This window comes from Haemaphysalis longicornis, unplaced genomic scaffold (genome assembly GCF_048455015.1).
Source record: "Haemaphysalis longicornis isolate Haplotype H1 unplaced genomic scaffold, Haemaphysalis longicornis Haplotype H1 scaffold_3, whole genome shotgun sequence".
NCBI lineage: Eukaryota > Metazoa > Arthropoda > Arachnida > Ixodida > Ixodidae > Haemaphysalis > Haemaphysalis longicornis.
Window position 1 is genome coordinate 183,964,569 of NW_027526335.1, and position 24,328 is coordinate 183,988,896.

Genomic DNA, 24,328 nt, shown 5'->3' on the forward strand with positions numbered 1-24,328 from the left:
ATGTCAATACTAAACTGGTGCTGTTCTTTTAAGTAAAAATAGATGTGTGCTTGATATTTGTGATTGCAAAAAAAAAAAAAATACACGTTAAAAACAATTTTTCGACCAAAAATATGAAAAGAGCTCGCTCCCTACGCTAGACCTCATGGCGGCATTCCAAGTCCGACAGTAAAGAAGGGTTTCAATAGGTGGCACGCGAGCAGTGGAATGCGGCCAAACTGAATTGAACTGAAGAAATCTCCACTGTGTTTATCGTGGAAAGAGCAATACGAGAAGGGAAGAGCATGACAGGTGGGGGGCAGAGAGAGGAGAGGCATTTATGTGGCAGGGGTGGCAGAAGACTCGTCTTCTGACAACATTTGCTACAAAGGAGCAGATACGCGGCAAATGTTTTTCCCCTTTTGTTATCAGCAAGGTCATGAATATAATATCATAGGTTTCTTAGTTCTGCAAGGATCAAAGCAGCACATAAATGCTGCATATTGTCACCTTTATCTGGATTTTTTTCCCTGCTAGTAATGCATCCCCCCTGTGCTCAGTTTGTATTTTGGGCAAGCCCAAAAGTTCCCCCATCTTTTGCTAACGGAGGCTTTTCAAAGAGAGGTCTAGTTCTACATCACCTGCAGGTTCTCGAAGGTGGAAAGACATATATAGAAAATGCTGTTGTCAACATACCTTCTTGAAACAACTGTCAACAAACATAACTGTGGAGTTGCATTCAGTTTCACCTTGAATTTTTATTGTTGTCCATTAACTGATAGTTCAGCTTAACCATACAGGCTGATAAAAAGTTTCCTCTGACGGAAGTCATCCCAAACAACTGACATATCTGCTAGCATAACTAAATGCCAAAAGTGCATTGAAAAAAAAAAAAAAAAAGGAAACGCAGTATAGCTTTTTTTTTTTCTTCCTTGAAAAAATATGCTTATCCCATAAAAGACCAAGAACAACCTCGGTGAAGTTGCTGTTAGCCACAGCAGTTCATATGCCTCATGAGGGCCGCTAAAAACCTGCAGCAGTGGCTCAGTGGCTAAGGCGTTGTGCTGCTGAGCACAAGGATGTGGGTTCGGTTCCCGGCAGTGCGAGTCGCTTTTTTGATGGAGGCGAAAAGCAAAAACGCCCGTGTGTACGAGATTTCGGCGCATTTTGGAGATCCCCCGGTGGTCAAAATTGATCCGGAGCCCTCCACTATGGCATGCCTCATCGCGTGCATCGCATCGGTGCGTTAAACCCTACAATCAATAAATCAACCGGGTCTAAAAAGTTGCTGCCTATGACTTGGCAACCTTCTTTGAGGCGATGCAAGTTTTGGCTACTTAGTGCTCTGGCTTCTTGTGGCAAGATGGGATCAGGTGCAGTGTTTTTGCTCTTTACACAACTTATGCAACAAAAATACAGCTGTAGTGGTATCAGTTGCTGCAACTGCCGTTGCACACACATCCATGCATCGACAGTCAAGTTGTACGCATCTTTGGACACTCTTCTAACTGAAAAATGTCACCGTCCCCAGAAAAAAAAAAGAAAAGAAAAGAAAGCCACAGCAAGCAGTTTACATAGATCGACCCACCTGTCATGTGGATTGGAAGGACATGTTAGAATCTTAGGTGAAGCCTTTCTTACACATACAGCACTGGCAGCTAGTTCAATAAGGCCATGAGTGCAATGTTACAGGAAAATGACAAGGTAAAGCACAAGTTACCAGCCAACCATTTTGCGTTGTTAGTCTTTGTGTGCAAAAGACGGAATGTAAAACAGAACACGATTAAAAAAAAAACCAACACTGAAGAAAAAAAAAAAAAAAAAAAGGGACTCCCGTAAACTTGTGCTTACAGGGAGCGGTTGTACACAGTGCCTCTTTGATGCTTTCTAGTACTGCGAGAACACCAAGTTGACAGTCTGAACACCTTGCAACTTTATTTTGTTTTATTTTGCTTACTTTGCAAAATGCACACATACTAAATTGATATTAAAATGGGCATAGATTTGCACGAGTGAAAGGTGGGGCGGCACTTTAAATGAGCCCCTAACACCACAATAAATTTTTTTCTTATGTATGTTGATAGATAAGTGCTGAACATAATCTTACATACAGCACAATAAAAATCTAGATGCTAGCAATTTCTATGCTGTTTGCGACTCTTGCTTCACTGCATGCATTTTTACTGGGCACATATTTTCTCTTGCATAAACAACCTTTCCGAAAGCCCTCTTCACTAATTTATTTATTACACAATCCAGCATTTACCCCAATATGGCATTGCAGTTGGCCAGGCGGGGGGAGGGGGGGGAGGGAGTATAAAGAAATGATCACAAGTACAAATGAAGACTATGACAAACGACTAGACAAAAAGAAAAAGGACAATTCAAGGACATCAGTACAAGTAACTGACACCCCCATTAAAAAAAAAAGGAATGGAGAAATTCAGGCATGATGACTGTGTATCAGTAGTCCCCTGTGATACAGTGAAACCAATGCTGGCCAGGCCATCAGACAGAGCCCGCTTAGCTACATCCATCTAGTCTGCGCTTTATGGCATTACGGCACTGATTGAAAAAGAAAAAATAGTGGCATACTCTTTGATGGACTCTTTCAATACAATTTAGTTAGAACTCAGCTTCAGTCCAATGCAGCATAAAGTGTGAGACACATACACGATGGAGCCATTCGATGCGATGCACAACTGGTCGGGAATATGGGTGCCACGACTAGCCACACGCGTGAATTTGAGACACATGCTTTGATGCGCGCGTGCAATGCATCATTGGCATCGCTCCGCCCTCTGTTTTCGTCCCGTGGTTGCCTCTGTATTTAGGTGCGCTCTGGCCAATTTAGATATGTGCGAAAGAAATCCGAGCAGGAAAAGTACACATTTACCAACCTGAAGTAAAAATGAGTAGTGCTAGCTGTTATGTCATACACTGCATTTTACGTGTTCAGTAAAGCGGTGTGGGGCCATGTAGCACCGTCGATTCCGCTCATCCATGCTGTTGGTACCGCTGGCAACATATGCCTACCAACCAGGTGTCTGTATTGTCGCTATTTATGCATGGCATGTGCGGCATGATCTCTATCTTCTCTGCTGCTCTGAGGTGTTTGCTAGAGCTTTCTGTGCCCACCAAGACATCCGGAGAGAGAGAGAGAGAGAGAGAAAAAAAAAAAAAGCGCTTGTGGCGGGAGTCCTTTCATCCTTTGCAAAAGCAGGTCAAGTCGATGGAGAGTGCGCGAGTGCGCCCCGCTCTGCCCAGCGCTGCTCCCCTCAAACAACTGTCACTATAGCGCCTCCTCAGGGCTTTGAAAGAAATTTTCACGGTGACGTCATTATGACGACACCTTTTCACTCTCATTGGCTGCGGCCGCACGACGGTCGCAACGATCGTACGATTGCATCTGGCTCGCCAGTCGCACATCACAAGCCCCCTCCTCCGACGAGTGTATAACGCCAAAACTGGTCCTGTGCGATCGTCATCATAATCAGTCGCATGTCAATCACGTGCTCTCGTCGTGCATGTGTCTCGCGCTTTAATCGAACATACATGTGGATGGAAAAAAAGAAATGCAAACCTTTATGGCAATCGAGTGCATGCATGCCTGTGCCTTGATGAATTCTTTTTTTTTCTTTTTTCTTGAGAATAGCTGTGGCACGTCTGCACTAGCTGCTGACCAAGCAGGGTATACAATAATCTCTTCTAAACATTCTCCATTGAGAGCACGCAATAGAAAACTGTTGCACTTTCACGACACACTATCATAGCAGCAAGGTGCACATTTCTTGCACGAGTGAGATTTGTTTTTCTAGTGTACAAACTACAACTTTGTAAATGATGAACTGGCGATGTTTAACATCAAATACTGCACAGCATGAATATGAAAAGAATAAAAAAAAATCGATTCACCTCTGAATCAGTTGCACATGCGTGCATTGCACGTCAACACTCAAGTCACCCTCTAACAAGCGTGCTATGGCGGACACCTTGCACAGACGTAAACGAACTCATTTCAGTGACCAGACTTTGGGGGTGGTGCTATTCCCCGAGATGAATGAAATAAAAACAGGGTGGACTGGTAACACCACGAGTTTGCAGCACAGATTCCAATTTTGTGATCTTTTACAGCCCCAACGATGCAGCCCTAACCCCACGAAACAACACTCATCCCTAAACGTGAGCAGCAGTCAAACGTACTTCACTACAGAAAAGAACAAAGCGTGCAGTACGGAAAACTGTGTACATTGCAGTATGGAAGCCTAGGCATCACAATAGCTGTTTTGGCAATGGGGCTTAAAAAAATGTGGAGCAAAATGAAGACAGTAATTAGCGTTCATTTAAAACCCACCAGGGCTTTAGCGGCCTCCAGTTTTTTTTCATACCTGTGCACGACTACGAGCTAAAACCTTCGGATTGTAAAAACGTCGCGTGGCCAGCACCGTATACTCGCCCTCTCGCCAATAATACTGTCAAAAAAACATTGGCAGGTCGAGTAGGAAACATTGAGAATGTCGTCTAGAGTCGTTGAACTTGGTGGCAGGCTGCCCACCGCACACAACTACAATTGGAACGCTACCAGCCACGAAAACAACACCGGCAGCAGATGTGCAGGGTACAAAAATGGCCGCCTACCCATCTGCACCAAACTACTAACTAAAGTACGAGCTGCAAGGCAAGTACGCCGCGCAACACTTCAGATAGTGCAACACTTGGCCCCATCGATCGGTTGACAACAAGACAACAAATTTCCATAATCTGCCTAACATCAGATTTCACTCATCAGAACCGCACGCAACTGCGAGCACAAAAGACCACGCAGGGAATTTTTGTTCAAAGAGACAAAAAAACCTACATTTTGCAACAGCCGATTCGCGGTGGAGCAGGTTGACCATCAACAAGGCCATGACGCCTAGCAAACAACACCGGGTAACTTTTGTTGCTGCACTGTAGACGGAGCACCGAGAGTACATTTTGAGCATGATGATTCGTTAAGGTCGCAGCACTCCAGCCTCCTCTTGCAGCTACTGCGATGGACACACCACCAGAAGTCCATCACGCCAAACTCCCAGCTCAACAGCAGCAGCACCACATCTGACAATGAAAGACAACACCCCGCCGCACGCCGAGCTGGAGCGCATACCTTTGCCATGTCCCTCCGTCAGTTTCACCTCGGAGCTAGCAGCCACCAACTAGATATTACACGGTACTGAGCACAGTTTAAAAGTCACCGCAGGGGTACAGCTAGTTCACCAGGGAGGTAGCAGTGTGCTCACAGCGCCCAGCGCCGCGCAAGTCCTTCCCACACCTCTAGACATGCCTACTCTAGCCGCTTCTTGGAGGAAGCGTTGGCCGTGGCCGATGGCTGCGTGGGGGAGGAAGAGTTGCCGTTGCGGCAGGGGGCCTTCTGCTCGTTGGCCGCACTGATGGCGGCCATGGTGCGGCAGTCGACCACGGAGAGGGCGATGCCCAGCTGGGCGGCGTAGTAGGAGAGCATGATGAGGTGCTGGATGTAGGAGGGGGGCGTGCTCAGGTAGAAGAGGTTGAAGGCGATGAGCGTGTCCGAGGCGGCAAACAGGATGCCCCCAAAGCAGGAGCACAGCTTGGTCCACGTCCACAGCTCGTCGAAGAAGCGCACGCGCGACACCCCGCGCCACACCATCGCCATCAGCACCAAGCCGTACAGTGGCACCGCCCACAGGTAGATGCCTGCAATCGTGGGGCGTCCACAAGTGCAGCAGCTAAGCAAACGACGCAGATGACAGTCGCATCATTTGTGCAAGGAGTCTCAGTTAACTTGGGGAGTTATCGAGAGACACTTTGCTTTCAGAGTGCCAGAAAAATCTCAGTGTTACCGTCAAAATTTCCTTTATTGATTCTTGGTTTGCCTGCTTTCTAGACCTTAACTCTTTCAGTACAACGCCATAGGCCATCGGATGCCGGTGTCTGATGATTTCAAACGTTCCGCGAAAGCTAAAAACGGCGCCTGGTGGACAACTATCGCCATCTGGCGTATTTATTGACAACTCATTTTTTTGATTTTATTATGTTTTGTTGATATTTGGCGTGCAGAGACCGCGCCAAGAGTGAAATCTGAACCCGCGGTAAAAGCGAGTTGTGTGAAAACGGCGTCCACTGTATTTGGGCTGTATTTATAAACAAAACAGGCTTTCTATCTGACAACTGCGGCTTTACACATTGATGTGTAGGGTCTGGACAACGTACGGTAGGGATATTTTGCCAAATGCGCTGCGTCATATCGCGTTATCACCTTCATGATAACCTGGCATCCGTGTCAGATTATCGCTACGGGAGCGATGCGCGACACTTCTCAAGAGTGCTGGATTTTTTTTCTGGTTTTTTACCACTAAAGTGAAAAGGATTTTGTGTCAGAACACAAAAAAATGTGCTTGGATGCATGACCGACTTACACTCGAGTGGCTTCGAGGAGTAGCACAGCCGTCAGTTCCGCTAGGTTGACGGGCCCACAAAAATACAAACCTTGGTGTACAGCGTTGATATATATATTGAATCATAGCCAAGGAATGTAGGAAGAATTTGTATATCTTAGAATTCCTAAAATAATTTTTAGGCTCATTTACAATCGCTTATATACGTTGCACGAATACTTTTTTGCGCATGTTTTCCGATTATTTGACTAATAAACTGTAAGTAATCGTACCTTTCACGAAACTGCTGGTATGTGTTCGTAAGAGCAATCTATAAGCTACAATTACATGCATAGCAATGCTAAATGTGTCCACTAGGTCGAGAGAAAAAAATAGTTTTGTGTAAGCACTGAAAATCGTCCGTTTTTCCGCCGTAACGAAAGAGTTAATTGGCCTTTTTTTTCCATCCTTGCTGCCCATATAAATGACTTCCTCACTTTCACCACCTGTAAATTGACAGTGCACTATGTTTAATGAGTTTCCCGTCTCTTTCCTTTTCAGAAGTTCTTCATGGCTATCTCAGTAGCGCTTTCTTTCATTCAGCAACATAGCCAAGTATTTGTACCGTTTAGCTAGCTCATTTTTGATAGTTTGATAGAAAAAAAAGACGTGTGTCATCCGGTGTCTTTCTTGTACACTCCTATGCCGAATGGTATTTCGACAGGGAGCGTAGCTGTGCTTGCTTCACTCTGACATCTGCAGCAAGGGCCAAGAGCTTTATGATTCCGAGTGTTTTTAACAGGTGGGAATTTTTCATCAGTTGAATGTAGGACTAAGAATTTTCGCCATGTTGTTTGAGGTCTCTCCAGGAAGGGTGCTTCGGTGCGGCCCCTCTAGGAGGCCCGTCAGTTGAGTGCGAAAGTTTTGAAAATACCATATGGTATTAACAGAAGCACAGTAGGGCATTCTCAGCCCACTAAGCCTTCCATGATGCCCAGGAAGGTCCCGAAGCCTCCTGCCTGGCAGACAGACAGAAAGCCCATCAGCTGGATCTTGATTCATGGTTTCTAACTGTCCATCTATAAACACATCGCCAGTGTAGAGCGCACCTTAATATAGAGAGTGCCGCCCCTCACTCTTGGGCTGCTCAAAGTGCCCAGTGCAGGGGATCAAATAGTAAATTCACCTTTTGCAGTCCGAAACTTTTAACAACGTTATGGCCGTTGTGGTCTGGAGCTATTTTGCCAGTTTCTAGCGCTGCAATGAAACACACAAACTGTGCAGGAAAAACTCGCAGGATATATATATATTTTTTTTGCATTTGAGCCAAGTGTGAAACAACTCGAAGCATTCTGCTGGGTGCAGACCAGGGTTGTTACTACAGGTTTTGCAGAAAAAGTTTTCCTCCTGCCTCTTTTTGTTTTTCTACCGCTACAAACAACACAGTCCTAGCTGCTTTGGCCTCGGAGCTTGTAGATGAAATGGCTGGTCCCATCTAGCCTTTACTTGCACTCCATGCGTGCGGATGGGCCCCACTTTCTGGCTCGAGCCCTCAGATCACCCACCAGCTGTTGGATGAGGTTGCGGCAGCACTGCGAATTTCCCTGCTCTTTCTCGCCATGATTCTGCAGCTGTGTGCGCCTCCACATAAAATGATTGACAACGGAAGCCTGGAAATTAGCGAAATGAGGCAAATTATTCACATACACCTTCCAGTCTGCAGTACGTGGCCACGCACTGCTGCCTCGTGTGTCAACCAAGGTGCCATCTCCACTGCCGTCGTGGTCTTCGCCACTCGCTTCTGTCAAATCACTGCCATCACTATCTGATGAAGGCACATAATTCTCCTCCTCACTGAAGTCACCAGCCCTTTCGCAAGTGCACCATTGTAAAACACGCACGCGATGAGGAAGTGGCCGTGCTTCTCAGCAAACACGCCCACGTGGGAACGCTCCGGAATTCAGAAAGCTTGCATGTGCTCAACATTCTGCTGCACCCTAGTGCAAAAAGAGGAAAACTTCAAAAAAGTTCACTAATCCCTCAAGAGATGGCGCATCATGTGCACAAAGAATGTGGGCACATCGAAGTGAGAAAAACTGCAAAATTTAACCTTGAACACCCGAGTGTGGCGTACCTCGACAGTGGACCACTACGGCCGGGTTGCGTTTTCAGGCAGGGCCCAACAACAGACCCCGAAGGGTTAACAATGTTGAACAGGCAGCAGCTAGTACAGTGCTGACAGGCAATGCATGTCAAGGTGTAACAGCATCATGTAGTAGTGAAACATGGTGGCCAGAAGAGACTACCCCCACCAGTTGTGTGGTGCAGCTGAGTAGCCGTTCAACTTCAGGCTTCTTTTGAAGAAAGGTAAAAAAAATTGGCATCTGTGCTATTTGGTATATGATGAACAAGAGTATACGATGAAGTATATATAATTAACTAGCGGTAGTCCCCAGAGGTGCACGGGTGGGCCATTATATTAATGAAACTAATGGGTATAACACGTGTTCATTTATTTGTTAGTTGTCATATTTGGCTAGTTCATCGTGAAGTGGTACACACTCAGGATCTCCTGCCTGCTGTCAATACATGCGCTCCAACAGCAGGCACGTCGCGGTAATGTGAAATGACCGGCACTCGTGTTTTACTGCAACTCTCGCTAAACAAATTGCACCAAGATGGCGCGCTCGAGCGAGTGAGTCAGTGAGTGAAAAAGGTTTTACTGAGCCGGTGAAGTGGGAGTGGTTCCCAATTTCAGAAAGCCATGGGATGAGCGGGCAGCCTTCGCTCTGGAGGAACAATTGTCTGGACATCCAGATCGCTGTTAGTCGCAAGGTTCTCCCACAGCTCATGGGTGGGAAGAGTGGATGGAAGAAGGGGGAGCTTGGCTTGCTTGCACTCTTAATATGATATGAGGAAGGGTATCAGGTTGTAAACACAACTTGAATTTGGCAGGAGATTGCGCTGGGAACACATGATGGAGGCCGATTGGGTGAGGGGTATTCTTCTTCATGGGAAGTGCTATCTCAGCAGATATGAACAACACTCATCGGTACAGTTTTATCATAAGCAACATGGGCTCCCTACACGAGGCACGGGGTTGCAGGAAGTCCCAACAGATGGCGAGCGCTAACCTTTGCGCTTCTTACCGGTACGTCTTCTCTTTTATATTTATGATAAATGACAGGGCTCCTACGGGAGGCGCGTGGTTGCAGAGAGTGCCAACAAATGGCAAGCGCTATGCGAACGCAGGGAAATTCTACTGAATTCTACGTCCAGAGGGGTGTAAATGAAAAAACTTCGCTTGCCTTTTTATCCGCATGTTGGGACAAAATCCCGACATTGGTTTTTGGGCAATCGGATGGGCAATATTTGCAAGCAAAAACGAATGGGATATCTCAACTGGCTGTGTGGTTATTGACGAATGTGTAACAACACAAAATTTTCCTGAAATCCTGCTTGCCTCTATTGGGTGGGTGTCATATAAAAATGTTGTAGAAAAGTGTTTAGATACTTGAGTAAGTTACCTATCTCAACAAAAACCAGTCCAATATCTCAAGTGATGTGTGATAAAAAAATTAATATCTGAAAAACTATCTTACCGCTTTTCACTCTCCCCATGGAGAAATTTAAAAAATTTTTGGCAATATTGACCCCCAACACCGTAATCACAATGTGCCCATGAAATCTGTGGCCGTTTGAAAGAGCAGTTTGGCTAGGCGTGGACATCACCCGTTAGGCCTTTTTGGCTCGTCAGCCATGTCATTTGTAAAAAACAATTTGGCCCTTTTAGCGGCGTCGCAGGGCGAAATCCTTAAAAGTAGTTTTCTGCATTTGTACGAGTAAATATGCTAGCAAAAATCAGTAGGATAAATGAATCGGTGAAAGATTTATTTGAGAATCTTGAGGAACACAATTTTTTTCCGTAATGCGGAATCACCTTGATGGTGCCGGTTAGGGCGAAATCCAAAAACTACTTTTTAGATATTCTTAAGGGCTACATATATCAGCAAAAAGCGCTTGAAAATGTGAACGGGTGAAGAAGGTAATCACGGATTAAAGAAAACACAATTTCCCCCTTTCCCTCGGTTGGGAGTACAATTTCCAAAAGTCCGCTTTTAGTGAGCCTCTACGCCACGTCGCAAATGTACTCCCTAAATTTCAAGTCTCTAGATGTAGCAGTTTTCGCTGGCGTTGATGAGTCAGTCAGTCAGTCAGTCGGGCACTTCATTTTATAGGTATAGATTAATGAGCCTTCGTGGAAGAAAAAGAGCAGGCAGAAATTGCTGTCTAATCTTCTGATTCGTTTTTGATCCCTTTTTGTCTTAATCTGTAGGCGGCATAAAGCACTCGATGCGATTATCAATATCACACACAGGCAAAGTGCTGTGGGCCCCGCATCCCGCTGTCCTTGCTATTACAGATAACACAAATGGCACAGACAGGTATGCGTCCTTCGTGTGCTAAAGCATGTGGCAAGCAGATGATAAGTTCAGATAAGGCCACATTATGACTCACCCTGGCCCCTAACACCCTAATCAGTCAGATTAATGTACAATCAGTGCAACGTCTGCGCAGCTTTCGTCAGTGCCAGCACATAATGGCTTGTTATCTAGAGCCCCAGCATTGAGCTCAACGACGCCCTCGTGGTTTTATCCTTCGTTCTAGAAAAAAAGAAAAAGTCAAACGATATCGACACGACTTTTCCAACCAGTAGGTCCCAGAAACTGCGTATTCAATCAAGATTTTCTGCGAAAAACGCTCGCTACCAATGGACCTTTGTACGCACTCTTGGGAAGGTTTTAACAAAGCATGCCTCGTATCTTTTTACTCTCTACATGCCAGCTTATCGTTTCAATGTGCGGGGGTAAGAAGAAAGGTAAAAAGGCCAGCGTGCACCGGAGTCCATACGAGTTACACTCGGGATTGTGGTGGGTGCTGTTGGATAATTTTGGTTGCTTGCGGCAAAACTTTGAATGGCCTTCTTAGAATCGGATATTATGGTTGTAAGGGTTGGCCTTTGAACAAGCGCGCGGGCTGCCTCTTCCGCAGTTTCCAAGTTGTAGGTGTCTTCTCACCTCCAGGAAGTTAGAGAGTTCAGGAGGAGGTTTTTCGGGGTCGTTGGTTATTGCTATTGTAAATGCAGCAGCATGTCTATATTCCACCGCATCCACATAGACCGTCACCAATTTGGTGGGAAATCATTTCTGTAGACTCTTTGCCCTCTGCTCTCCACAGCTGATGGGGTATACAGGATGCATATTTATAGATGAGAGTCAGCTTTTTGTGAATTAGAGGGGGTAGGGGGAACCTCCTGTCTTCCGTATTGTTGGTCTGGTTGATCTTTAGTTGTCTGAGAATGTGGTTTCAAGTTGGGGTTTGGATAAATGAGCTATTTGATAAGATATGCGAGCTTCTATAAGCTCTTTGACCATGCTGTGCACCCCTAACAGAGATTCCATGCCTCACCATGCTCACCAAGAACTGATCTCAGCTCGCTTTAGTCCAGCCCACCTCACTGCAGCTCACTGTCTGTTGGTACACGATGGTCAACTTGTTCACCTCAGTGACTTTCCGGACAGTGAATACCGTATTTACTCGCACAATGAACCCACTCGCGTAATGAACCCTCCCCCCACCTTTCTTCTTGAGAATTTAGTTTTTTGTGACTGAATAAAAAATGCAGCGGGGATATGTTTTTATCTCAGCATGGTTGCTGATGCTGTAGACAATCACAGTAAGTTGATATCATGCCACAGTACACGCAGAAATGCTAAAAACGCATTCCAACAAAAAGAAATCTCAACAGTACCCGAAGACGTGAGCGGGAATGCTGTGGCTCACAATTTAAAAATTGCGCCCTTGTGGTGCGTCACCTGTTGAACACAAAACAAACCTTGCGCCATAAAAACGTTGCGGCATGTTAACAAAGCGCAAACCGTACTCCGCACTCTTTCCCTGCTCTTTGCCGTTCCGGCTGGTTTTGGCGGCGTGCAAACAAAGCACTAAACGTACTCCGCACTCCCCTGCTCTTGCTGTTCCGCGACTTCGCCATGACGCTCCGTGGTGGTGTTGTTTAGCTGTGTTCCGACCTTTTTTTGTGCTCCTGGTGCGTGCTGTACGATGGGCCAGTACATGAGCTGCACAGACGGTTTTAAACTGACGGTGGTGGAGCATGCGTTGATGTACATAGAAACCGTGCGGCTGGGCGGCACTTCAGTGTTGACCAACTGGGTGTATGCTACGGACGAAAACAAGGCTTTTGGTCGGTGAACAAGGATCGTCATGTATTTCGTGGGTCCAAAGAAGGGAAGTTTCCGGGTGTGAGAAAAGAAGTTTTGGAGTGCCTTGACGGCACGGAAGACGGTGCGCTGTGGGCCGACTACGAATGTGAAGGCGCAAGCGACTTCAGTGAGCAGCACAGCTCAATGGCGAGTAGGTGGCCACTGGCATGTTCACAATAAAAAATAAATTCCATTACATAATCCCCCAAGTGTTTTTACGAAAATAATAAGGCTCTGACACGCTTCTTCTAGCAACGTTGTTGTGTGGAGTTTCAACTTTTAAAAAATCTGTTGCAATTTTTTCCCGCACAATGAACCCTCCCCCCGAATTCATGCCCAATTTTCTGGAAAAAAAGTGGGTTCATTCCGCGAGTAAATACGGTAGACGGCGATGCTTTCGTGTATTCTTTGTGTACTCAGTGTACTCCAAACATCAATATCTTGAGGGTGTTCTGGAAAAAAGAAACTGCTCTGCTAACATATTCCTAGCTGTTATGAGAAGCCTCCACACATTTACGAAAAATAAAACATCCTTTTTGCTTTTTAAGTTGGGGTACCTCACTGAAAATTTGCTTTTCTGCACGTGGAGGGTGTGGTAACAGTTATAACCTTCGTTCAATTGAATTTGTGGCACAACGTTACTTCACTAGATTGACGGGGAAAAGAAATGTATGTATTTGGAATGGAAGGAAGAAAGAAATCGGAGAGACAGAAGTTCATTATATCCCAAAATTTGTTAAATCGAGGCTTGTAAGTTCGACTGTATCCCACTACCAGGAGTGGCATCCATAAAATAAAGCATCAAACAATGAAAACATGAAGACATTTATTGCCACCACAGACTACTTCCAGCAGATTGCACCAGAAATGGACCTAGCTGCATGGAAATGTCAAGTTCCTAAAAGCTTTTCTTTATTTTACTCATCTTAGAACATCAGAAAGAAATTCAAAGCAAACAAATTTAGGAATTCATAAGCAAATACCACAAAGGAAGCCATTAGACCATGCTGTAATGCAAAAGGTCGCCACAGTGACTGAGGTTTCAATTCTATTCCTCACTGTTCTGTAATTGATTTTGTAGCACTGCCAACTGCATGTGCCTGTTCTATAGAAACCTTTTGTGGATGTTGACTTTTTCCAACTATCTACAGGTTTTCTCAATGCAATTTTAAGGACAAGGAAGCATTAAAGGGGTCATGCAGACAAAATACAAGTTTGTTTTATTTGAAAGATTTCGCGTTTTCTAGTGCACCAGCACTTGTCCGGCAGCAAACAATGCCGTATTTACTGAGAAATTAATAAATTTGGGTTAAAATTTTCATTCTCCAACCAAATATTGTGATTTCATGACGCGGGCTGCTGTGCAGCTCAAAAAAAGCATAGTGCACCCAGTACCAACAGCAGTGTGCATCAGTACTTCTATGCTTACGTGTATTTTCACAACTTTCATTGTTTACCCCACCATTCTTACTGCTGTAAAATGAACACGCATTGCATTTAAGCACAAATAGCTCACTTGGCAAGCTTATAAGCCGCGCCTAACTTGCGTTTGCTTTTGCCGTCCTCAGCCAATCGCAGAGCTGCCACATATGACATCACAGGTTCTGTCGCGGGAAATGAGCTAGTGGGTCGCATGGCCATTCCCTTTTTTCCCAATTATATAGCTTACTTGAGCGAGGTGTGCATTAAAAGTGGTGTGAGTATGATTCTAACGAGGCAATCTTTCGAATGAACCAGACTTGTGTTATCTATATTGAGAGCCATTGGCTGAACTGAAACAATTCTTTTAATTAACTGATTTTCATTACAACGGTGGCTCTCGCGTGGCCTATCGGGGAGCACTCTTCTCGCTCTCTCACGCAGCGGTGTGCGGGCGCGGCTTACGCTCGCACCTGGAGGAGTTCGGTGGCGTCATCCAGCGGAAGCGCTGCGTACACTTGTGTTTTGTCTGCATGGCCTCTTTAAAGCACATTGTCCATGTGTGCGCAAGAGAGCCCAGCAATTTCTTTTCCCCGTGTACCGCCGTTCCCGAATGCCCCGCTCACCGTGCAGGCCGGGCAGGAGGAAAGAGGCGGCGGCGGCGACAAAGGCGAGGCAGACGGCGCCGGCCCAGGGGTTGACGGGGCGGGTGCCGAAGGCGGCGATGTAGAAGAGGTGGGCGGCGCCGAAGGCGGCCATGCCGGGCAGGAAGCCCCAGGGCCAGACGAGCAGGGCATCGCCCAGGCAGGAGAGGCCCAGGCCGAAGAGGACGCGGCGCGAGTAGCAGTGGCGGGCGTCCCCGAGCGAGATGCCGTGCAGCACCACGAAGACCATGAGGAAGGCCACGGGCAGGCACTTGAGCAGGCAGCCCAGCCACGAGGGCTGCCACGAGATGGCCACCACAAAGTACAGTGCCACCGTCTTCAGGAAGGGCACCAGCTTGGGGCCCACACACTTCACCTGCACGCGTGCGTGCGGGCGGCCAGAGATGAGGGTGAGGGGGCAGTGCCCCACAGGTTGGGGGTAGACTATGTTCTCACACAAGAGAATTCCCTTAGGCAGCCGCTGATACGATCCAAAAGACAAATAACGGGTGGACCACATGGGAAGCAGCATTAATATACCCGCCGTGGTGGCTCGTGGCAAGGCGTTGCGCTGCTGAGCATGAGGTAGCGGGTTCGATTCCCGGCTGCGGCGGCCGCTTTTCTGATGGAGGCGAAAAGCAAAAATGCCCGTGTGTACGAGATTTCGGCGCACGTTAAAGGTCCCCAGGTGGTCAAAATCAACCCGAAGCCCTCCACTACAGCGCGCCTCATTGCCTCCGTTGCGTTGGCGCGTTAAACCCTACCATCAGTCAAGTAACATTAATACAGTAGCCGACCGATTTTTGGGACCTGGAGGGGAATGAAGAACAGTCCGAATAAAAGAGCAGTTCGAAAAATCCATGAGCCATTACTCCTATGGGACAACTCGCGGTTCCTCGGGAAGTTCGGAACACGCAGCAAGTCTGAATTTTTGGAGTCCGAAAAAACAGTCAGCCACTGTACAACAGCAGAGAGATGTCTCTAGAGCAGGGGTTCTCAAGCATGTTGGTCCCAGGGAACCCTGCTAAGTCCCGTTAAGTGCCAAGGACCCCCCCCCCCTAGTCCAGTAAGTTTTCATTCCGTTCATGCTACATTAACGTGCAATAAATTCAAAAGCAAGCAAGGGTATCGTTTTTTTTCCCGCCGACTTTACGCGAATGCGTACGCTAGCGGCACCTATCTCCAAACAGGAGAAGAAATGCGCATGGGGGTAATATAAGGCCGAGATTCAAGTGCAATAGTTTAACCACGTGGCCCGTTTTCGGAGTCTGGCTGGCTACAAGCTGCTGGCGACATTTATTGCGCAGCTCGCGCGTTTCTGTTATGCGCCGAGATGTGCTTACTGACACTCGGGCGTGAGTAATGGATGTTCCTTAGATCGATTGCACCTCAAGTTTACCATATAAGACTTTGCGACTGCGGAACCAGGGAAAATTTATCAGTGGCTCGCGGAACCCTAAGGAGGGGCCTGCGGAACCCCTAGGTTCCGCGGAACCCACTTTGAGAAACCATGCTCTAGAGCAAGGCGAAAGAGTGTGCTCAGGCAGGTTCGGAGTGCTACCTGGTATGGAAGAAGACATCAACCAGGATACCTGGAAGATTACATTAGATTGGTGCAACTTTACTACAAACGCTCCCTGGGACACAAACAGCACTGCGCCACAACCTCACCAAGACTGGGCAATCATACTTTTGGGAAGAAGTTGGGAATCTATTTGAGAAGCCTTGCTCTTGCAGTGGACTTCGATATGATGGTAATGATGACAAGGTTGGGACGAGATAAGAGCAGCAATTGACATCTGCATGACAGAAAAAGAAACAGGTGGTGGTGGTGAAGCTGAACATCCACCAAATAAGTTGAGGGCCAACTTTTATCAGCTGCCAGATTTTTAAAAGTCAAAAGGGGATGCTTGGTATAGTTCATATGTGAAGAGCTGGTGCAATGTCATAATAACTTCATTGACTACATTACTCTCTATGTTACTCTCTTGACTGATACCCTGGAGTATTTTGCTGGAACAATCCCTGCTTTATTCATTTCTGCCCCAAAAACTGCTTAGGACAGCAATCAGCTGGCTTGGTTATTTAATTCTTACAAGACACATGAAAGATCGCATGCGGAGGTAGCACTGCTAAACTAAAACGGTGAACAAGGATCTAATTATTTTTTGTATTCCACTATTTCTTTGCATGTTTTACCCCCTGTTTAGTTTCTTACTGGGTTTTAAATGAGGTACGGTTGACTGTACTGAGCCTAGAGTCTAGTGTCGTAGCATGCCTCCCACCCTTCCCTTCCCTACCTGCATTTGCTACTGAACTCAACAAGAACTGGTAAATTATCAAAAATTTCGAATATTTGCACAGCACTAACAATTACAGCTCTGCCACATTTTGCAGAAATAATAGGGTTAAAAAAATATCTAACAAGCTTCTCACGTAAATACATTTACTGCAACATGTAACAGATGCAACGCAAATTTTAAATTAAATCTCAGTGATTGGCTATACAAATACAAAGCAGGAACATCAACATAAAATAGAAAATTTTTTGAAAATTCACACATGCTTTATAAAACATACACATCTTTCGACAATAAGAAACAAAAAATCTCTGCAAAGCATTGTCCAGCATTGCCCAACTGGAAAAGGGATCAAACATGACCTAGGCCCATAAATACTCCTTTTCCCGACTATGTAATGACAACCACTCTTGGGAGTAAAACAAACAACAGTCCTCCATAAACAGCTGCTGATACTGTCACTCATCCACTGTTACTAGACATTTTATTATTACATAATATTATGTTATGTTATCCCAGGTGAAAATAATATTTTTTTCTAGCTGGATTGAAATTTTGTTTCGGCTGGCAGCTATTACTTCCAGCTAGCATTCATCAGACCAGTTGGAAGAAAAAAAAACCTGCAACTAGACTAAGAATTTTTCTAGTTAGAAGCTGTCGATTCTACCTAGAGTCTATAAATCTAGTCAGAAATGAAGCTGGAATTTATGATTCTTACTAGAAATACTCTTTACATTTTCATGGGGGATATATATCATATTATTATTATTGTTGTTCTCTATTATAGAAAAAAAAAAACAGGATTGTTTATTCGAAGACTTTTCGGAGCATCAACTTTCTTTGCAACTGCTGCTTCCAAAGGTTTGTAACATGCCAGGCCTGTGTACAGTGAAGTGGAAGAGCACTCGTGACACCGTTTTGAACCTCTGTAGTTAGGTGGAAAAGCACTCGTGACGCATTATCACCAGCTTCCTGTTGCTCAAACAAGCCAGGCACAGCAGCAAAAACGCCAGCTTTCGCCATCTCCCTGTCAGGCTCCACTTGTGTGTGCCTTTGTTCAGAGCACGACTTTCGACACTTGCGAACGGCAAGCAGCTGGCGAGGGGTTTTTTTCAAGATGCTTCATCTTGGCATTCACACTTAGCCGACTTTCCTAGACCCGTGGTAATATAACTGGCCACGCGTGAGGCAACGGCAAACCTTGACTATTTCCGTTTTTGCAGATGCGAAGGTTTCTTACGCATTGGCCACGCACATGGAACAATAACGTTTCTGGGCACCTATTTGTTTCCAGTGTATATACACAAGCCCTAAACAATATTTCATTTCGCTCGCTACAATGCTTTTGATGCAGTGAGAAATAAATAAGCAGCGTGTAATATTTTTGGTTAAATTACTCTTTCGGATGTGTTTTCTGATTGAAGTACGATGGCTGTCACCATTAAAAAAAACTATTACTGATTACAATTAAAGAGCAATGAAAATGATATGGTTGTACATTATGAAATTTATAATATGACATATATCACCTTGTCACATGACAAATTTGATTGTCATCATATCTGAGAAAATGATATGAAATGTGCCCAAGATGGTTGAAGCAGAATGACAAAAAGAAAAAGCAATTTAAAATTATCACAAATATTTAATGAGGCTTGCAGGGGCAAGAAATACACTCATTCTTCTACCTGTCTATTTTTTTTTTTTCGAGCCACAAACTTCTAGGGATCTAGTAACGATGCTGGCTTTTCCTTTACTTGCAGTGTTTAGGAGTAGTTTTTCCAGCATATTTGCATGCACCCACATACATATAACTGCAGATATCTGTATATGCATCCTTTGAGGTCTGAATACAGTTAAGCCAGCCATCAAAGGGAGTTCTTTAAAGTAACACAGTGTTGATGTTTTTTTTTTAAGATATATGTTTTTGAAAGTGAGTTACCATGGTTTTGCAGGACTAGATTCCTCCCAAAAAAACCCAAGCAGCATTCAGAAAATAAAAAAAAGAAAGAAAGGAAGAAAGAAAGAAGGAAAAAAAGAAAGGAAAATAAATAAAGCGTTTAACTGGTCATCACAAAGATGTGACACCCCAGAGTCATCTGGGTGACTAAAGATGCCATTGTTTTCTTAACATATGCCAGCTACAATTAGTAGTCAAGTTGAAAGTAGCTTCACGAAACATGCAAGAAAACTATCTGGAGTTTTGAAATGCATCTGCTTCGCATAGAGAATCAGAGATTCACGTTGCTCTAAACGTGGTGACCCGATGGCCCATGCATGCAAAGCAAAAGCTTAACAGAATGCTTTGTTGGGCGAGTGGCTTCATGGCTTCAACAAATTAAAGAGAGTGCAATGGACAAGGACAGAGAAACACCGTAGACTGCACTTTTTTTTTTTTAATATTTTGAAAGCAGAAACACAGACAACCATGCAAAGGCACTAGACGTGATCGACAATGTGCAGGCTAGGCCAGCTTGCTCTCGCAGACAACTGCATGAGCTCTTCGAATGCGCAGCTGTTTCCTTGCCTACCAAAGCGCACGCTAAACCAAGTGCTATTGCATGCTGACAATGGTGCTGACGTTGTGTCTGTGCTGTTGCGACCGAGTGGGGGCACCCGATCCGAGCTCCGTGGCCTCCGACATACGAGTGGTAGCGTGTATGATGCGAGCGGCCAGCTGCTATTGCAGCCGTGAAGAAGTCCAGAAGCAGTAGGCTAACGTAACTGTTTACTTCATAGCGAGAGGTGAGCCGAAGCCAAAGAACAATGCCCCGACGGGCGAGGTTACAATGCAGGACTCGAGCAGAGTGACAGCATCGAATCGCTGCTCTAACAGGAATGGTTTACAGCGCTTGCGGGGGTCTATTTATACCGAAAAGCGGTAACGGTCAAAACACCAACAAGCGGCAACACGCCACAAACGTCACAGACACACACAACGCTCTTTCCACAGTTCGTGAGCAGTTCATAGCCTCGGCGCACGTTGAGTGCGGGAGAGGGGAGAGAGGAGGACTTCGGTGCGATCGCGGGGCATGTGTGTCCTTGAAGAGCATTGAGACGAGCCTTGCCGGCAGCCGCCGAAGTTTTGAAATGCGCTGAAAGCGAAGCGTCTGACTCGGCTTGTCGAAACTTGTCACCGACATGGTGGCGCCTGATGGCTGAAATGCGCATGCAGTGGCTTCGCCGCACAGCCGAGGAGTGATGCAGGAAAGTACGGTGGCGCTGGCTGATTCATAACAATGCCTTTTGTCAGGTGTCCCCAAGCATAGCGCAAATATGATGCAAATGAAACTTGATGGCAGCATATGGATAGGAGCATACATCTTTTGCTTCATATGAATTGCTGCAAAAGCAAAATATAATATACCCAGATGCACGCACACACAGTTGCACATATACACGGTGTCCCAACTATCACGCACCAAGATTAAAAAAAAACAGCAATATCGTTACTCAAAGAAAACCTAGTGCATACGAAGGAATAAGCATGCGTAAAATACGCAGACAAAGATAGAGAGGACAAGACGAGCGCAACTTCTAATTGTCGTGTCCTCTCTATCTTCGTCTTCATATTTTGCACGAACTTATTCCTTCGTACGTCATGAACCAAGTAGCCAGCAATCAAGTCCTACTAGTGTATAATGTCTCCAGTACAGGGGAGCAGCTGCCAGCAGTTTTTGCGTTAAAGATATTTAACTAGCTCATTGTAATTATAATTACTCGCCGCGGTGGCTCAGTGGCTAAGGCGTTGCGCTGCTGAGCACGAGGTCGCGGGTTCGATTCCTGGCCACAGCGGCCGCTTTTCTGATGGAGGCAAAAAGGAAAAACGCCCGTGTGTACGAGATTTCGGCGCACGTTAAAGATCCCCAGGTGGTCAAAATTAATCCGGAGCCCTCCACTATGGCACGCCTCATCGCGTGCGTTGCGTCGGCGCGCTAAACCCTACAATCAATCAATCATCATTGTAATTAATTATCTAACTCGATAAGTACTGTCCCAATCATTAACATGTCAATGATACACTTGTGGGTAGCCATGAGGGACATCTAACCAATGCCATTTTCTGTGATGCATTAATTGCGCACTCATCTTTTTCTTCTGAAAAAGAAACCTCGAACTAACGAAAAAGATTCAGCGACATTCCCATTCACGAAGTTTTTCGAGAAAGACACATTTAAAACGGCCAATTTCGAATGCATCTTGTCAGGATGCTACGAAAACAATTGCACCATGTCAGAAAAAAAAAATGAGGCATCTAATTTTTACGGAGCTCCACGAGATAAACTCGGCAGTCCCGTGGCAGCAGAGTGCAACGTCCCAGCCAGCACGCTTTTTACAATCTTGAAACAAAAGGGCGCCATGATCCATGCCATTTCGTTTAAAATTGCACCGATGAAAAATAACCTCAAGATCACCCCACACGAGAAGTTGGATGAGGCCCTGTTTGCGTGGTTCAAGGATATGAGAGCCAAGAATGTTCTGCTCAGCGGAGAAGTAACAACAGAAAGCGCTCTGTTTCGCGCATCTCCTGGGGTGTGACGACTGGCTTATTCTCACCGCGGACTTTAAGCGCACTGCTAAATTATTGGCAGGTGAGCGTTACGGGCACCGCAGTTACAGTGTCACGGTAGCTGCTAGGATGCACCTCCATTTAGACATCGAATTCATAAAATAAAGTGGTTGTAAAATTACAGTCCCGATTTTACGAAGTTCTTGCTTTAAAGAAATAATTCGCGGTTCCAGGTGACTTCACCAGATTGGGTTTTAATTGTATATATATACACACACACATACAGAAAAAAGGGGCCAGCAGTCAAGAATGCCATATTAGGCGAAGGGAAAAAGGTGGATAGTCATTTATTCTTCTTCAAACAGATATAGTTTTTGAAATATTTGAAAGATAGAAATAAATTTCTGTGGAGAAAAACAGGCTCTCCAAGTGGGACCCAAATACACTACCTCCGGAATACAGGAATAGTGCGATACCAACTACGCTCCCACGGAGACTGTGCTCCCCTCCACTTTCATGGGTATTTATATGGTACGGTAATTGTTTCCTGCGCTTTGGTATAGTACCGTGCATGGTTTCGGGTTGCACCTCGGGGACATATGTTTTTCTCTTCTTTCGGTCTACCTTTCACATATATTTCAAAAATTTTCCATTCTGATTTGCTGCATAGTTTTTGGCAAAGCATATAAGTTCTTGCTCACGGAGTTCCGCGCGCAGCTCAGACGCGCAGACAGACTCTCGCGTCGCGTGACTCAATTGCGCGCTAGACGTCGAGCGCGCCTGGGATCAAGCTACAGCGGAAAATGTACGCGTGTCGTAACAGTATATCTCGACTTCCGCAGGCGCATCGACCACGCATATACGCACGCATGCAACTATACGCTGCGCTCACGACGAACGCCAGATCATATTTCGAAATCTGAAATTTCGTCGCACACAGTCGCAAAGTTCCAGCGCCGCGGGCCGCGCGAGTCACGTGATCAACTCAATTCTCCTGACTCGCGAAGGCGCGACAATCAGTGTAGCTGGTGTAGCTGTCACCGCAGGCAACCGCGCAACAATTACGCACGTGACGCGGCGGTTGCGAACTTTGGAGCGCCGCGCTAAGTTGCACAAACGCCAGCCGAACAATAATGGAAGCGGGCGCAGAAGACCGCCTCTGGGGAAATATACGCAGTTTCCGAGAAAAAGTCTCGTCATTATATGTCTTCACGATGACGCACGCCTCTGCCTTTAAGGAAAGCGAGAACAAAGACTCGCACACCAGAGTTGTAACCACGGCTGCGACAACGGAAATCGAACCTAAACAAGCACCGATCACTAACCTACAACAAGCGACATATATGTTTGATTCCGATTTCGCAGGTTTTATTTCAATTCCAGCTGCCCTATCATTCGAACACTTTATTCTCCCGTCGCGTGCCAAGCTGATCGCCTGGAGACCAGACCAATCAAGCGTATCGCTGCCAGCAATACTGCTCGCTGCAGGACGCGGAATTGACGGCTGCGCCAAAATCAAAACCAAAGCACGCCAGCCACAAAAGTGAAACCAACACACAGCAAGCGCGCTGCTACTAGCGACGAAGAGTCACACAAGAACAGAAAGATCGGCACGGAGGGGGCAGATGTTGCAAAAGATGCCAGACAAAGAGACGGGTTAAGTAAACCCAAAAGGGGGGCGGTTGAGGGGGGAAGGGGGGGAGCAGGCCATTGCACCATTTTTTGCCGCACTCTCCCAATCCGCGCACCCATGACCCACGAGGGCCGCTCGCTGCGCAGCGACTCCGAAGATCGCGCGCGGCCGTATATAACTTCTGTTTCCATTCGCCCCGACAACAACGAAAACGCCGCGGGGGTGAATTACGCACACTGCGAACGGATCTCGCGAGGCGACCGTATCATTAGCGGTCCGCGCTGAGAAAAAGCTGTCACCAATGCGCGCAAACCAGCGTCACTTCACGATGAAAGAAAAAAAGAAAGCAACAACCGCATCAGCATCTCAAATACGGCCGTCTTACCACAACTTTGGGGCTCGTCCAGTAATAGGCGAGCTCCTCGTCCAAGACGTCGGCCGACATGATTCGGCCGTCGATTTTCGTCGCAGCAGAACGAGAAAGCAGAGTCGACGCGGAGGCTCCTTCGGAGGCGACGATCACGACTTCAGTAGCAGCAGTAGCAACGCGTGCGGCCGCGCGCCAGGCATCATCTGTTCTAGGGAGCGACGACGGCGGATGACGGACGGTCCCGCCAGCTTGGCTCGGCTCCAGCTGCGAGATCGCTGCCTGCCGCCGCCAGGTTTCACTAGCAGATGGGAATTCTACGGCAGCAGCACCAGCTGATCAACGCTGATCCGCCAGATAACCGCGCCGATTGCTGTTGCCACTGTTGCTCGCCAAGGTCGCTAGGTGTGCTGGGCGGCGAGCTCCTGCTTTGTACAAGAGATGGCAGCACGTCTCCACTCTTCGGACCGCTTCGGACTGTTCGTGACGAAAAAGGGATTGCATTGGTGGCGACATTCGTGGCGTTCGTACTGTTCTGCGAATAAAGAACTCGAACTGGCTCTGAGGGTATTTTTAGGAACATTATAAGAATCGTGGTGCACCTGCCAATGTTTATAGATACTGATATAAAACGCCAAAAATTCTGGAACAACCGTGTAGTCACCATCCTGCTCTACGCTATAAATGAACGTGTTTAACTACGCGGGCAAGCATCCAATTTATTGCTTGACTAATGTTCTTGACGCATTCTCTGTTACGCCTTCTTAGAGCGCGCTTTTATCCCTACTTAAAACCCATGT

The 24,328-nt window shown here is 46.2% G+C and overlaps 1 protein-coding gene across 1 annotated transcript; it reads right to left on the reverse strand.

Annotated features, from left to right (window-relative positions):
* Positions 1-1,905: 1,905 nt before the first annotated feature.
* LOC144175873 (lysoplasmalogenase TMEM86A) lies at positions 1,906-23,879 on the reverse strand. The gene is made up of 3 exons (XM_077704905.1): positions 23,547-23,879; positions 14,701-15,094; positions 1,906-5,691 (listed from the first exon to the last, which is right to left on the reverse strand). The coding sequence occupies exons 1-3, from the start codon at positions 23,604-23,606 to the stop codon at positions 5,303-5,305; spliced, it is 843 nt and encodes a 280-aa protein (XP_077561031.1). The 5' UTR covers positions 23,607-23,879; the 3' UTR covers positions 1,906-5,302.
* Positions 23,880-24,328: the final 449 nt, after the last annotated feature.

Coding starts and splice junctions, on each gene's coding strand:
- LOC144175873 (XM_077704905.1), bottom strand. CDS start 23,606: ATGTCGGCCGACGTCTTGGACGAGGAGCTCGCCTATTACTGGACGAGC. Junction 15,095..23,546: donor GGACGAGCCCCAAAGTTGTG/GTAAGACGGCCG, acceptor GCACGCGTGCAG/GTGAAGTGTGTGGGCCCCAA. Junction 5,692..14,700: donor CCTCCTGCCCGGCCTGCACG/GTGAGCGGGGCA, acceptor CCACGATTGCAG/GCATCTACCTGTGGGCGGTG.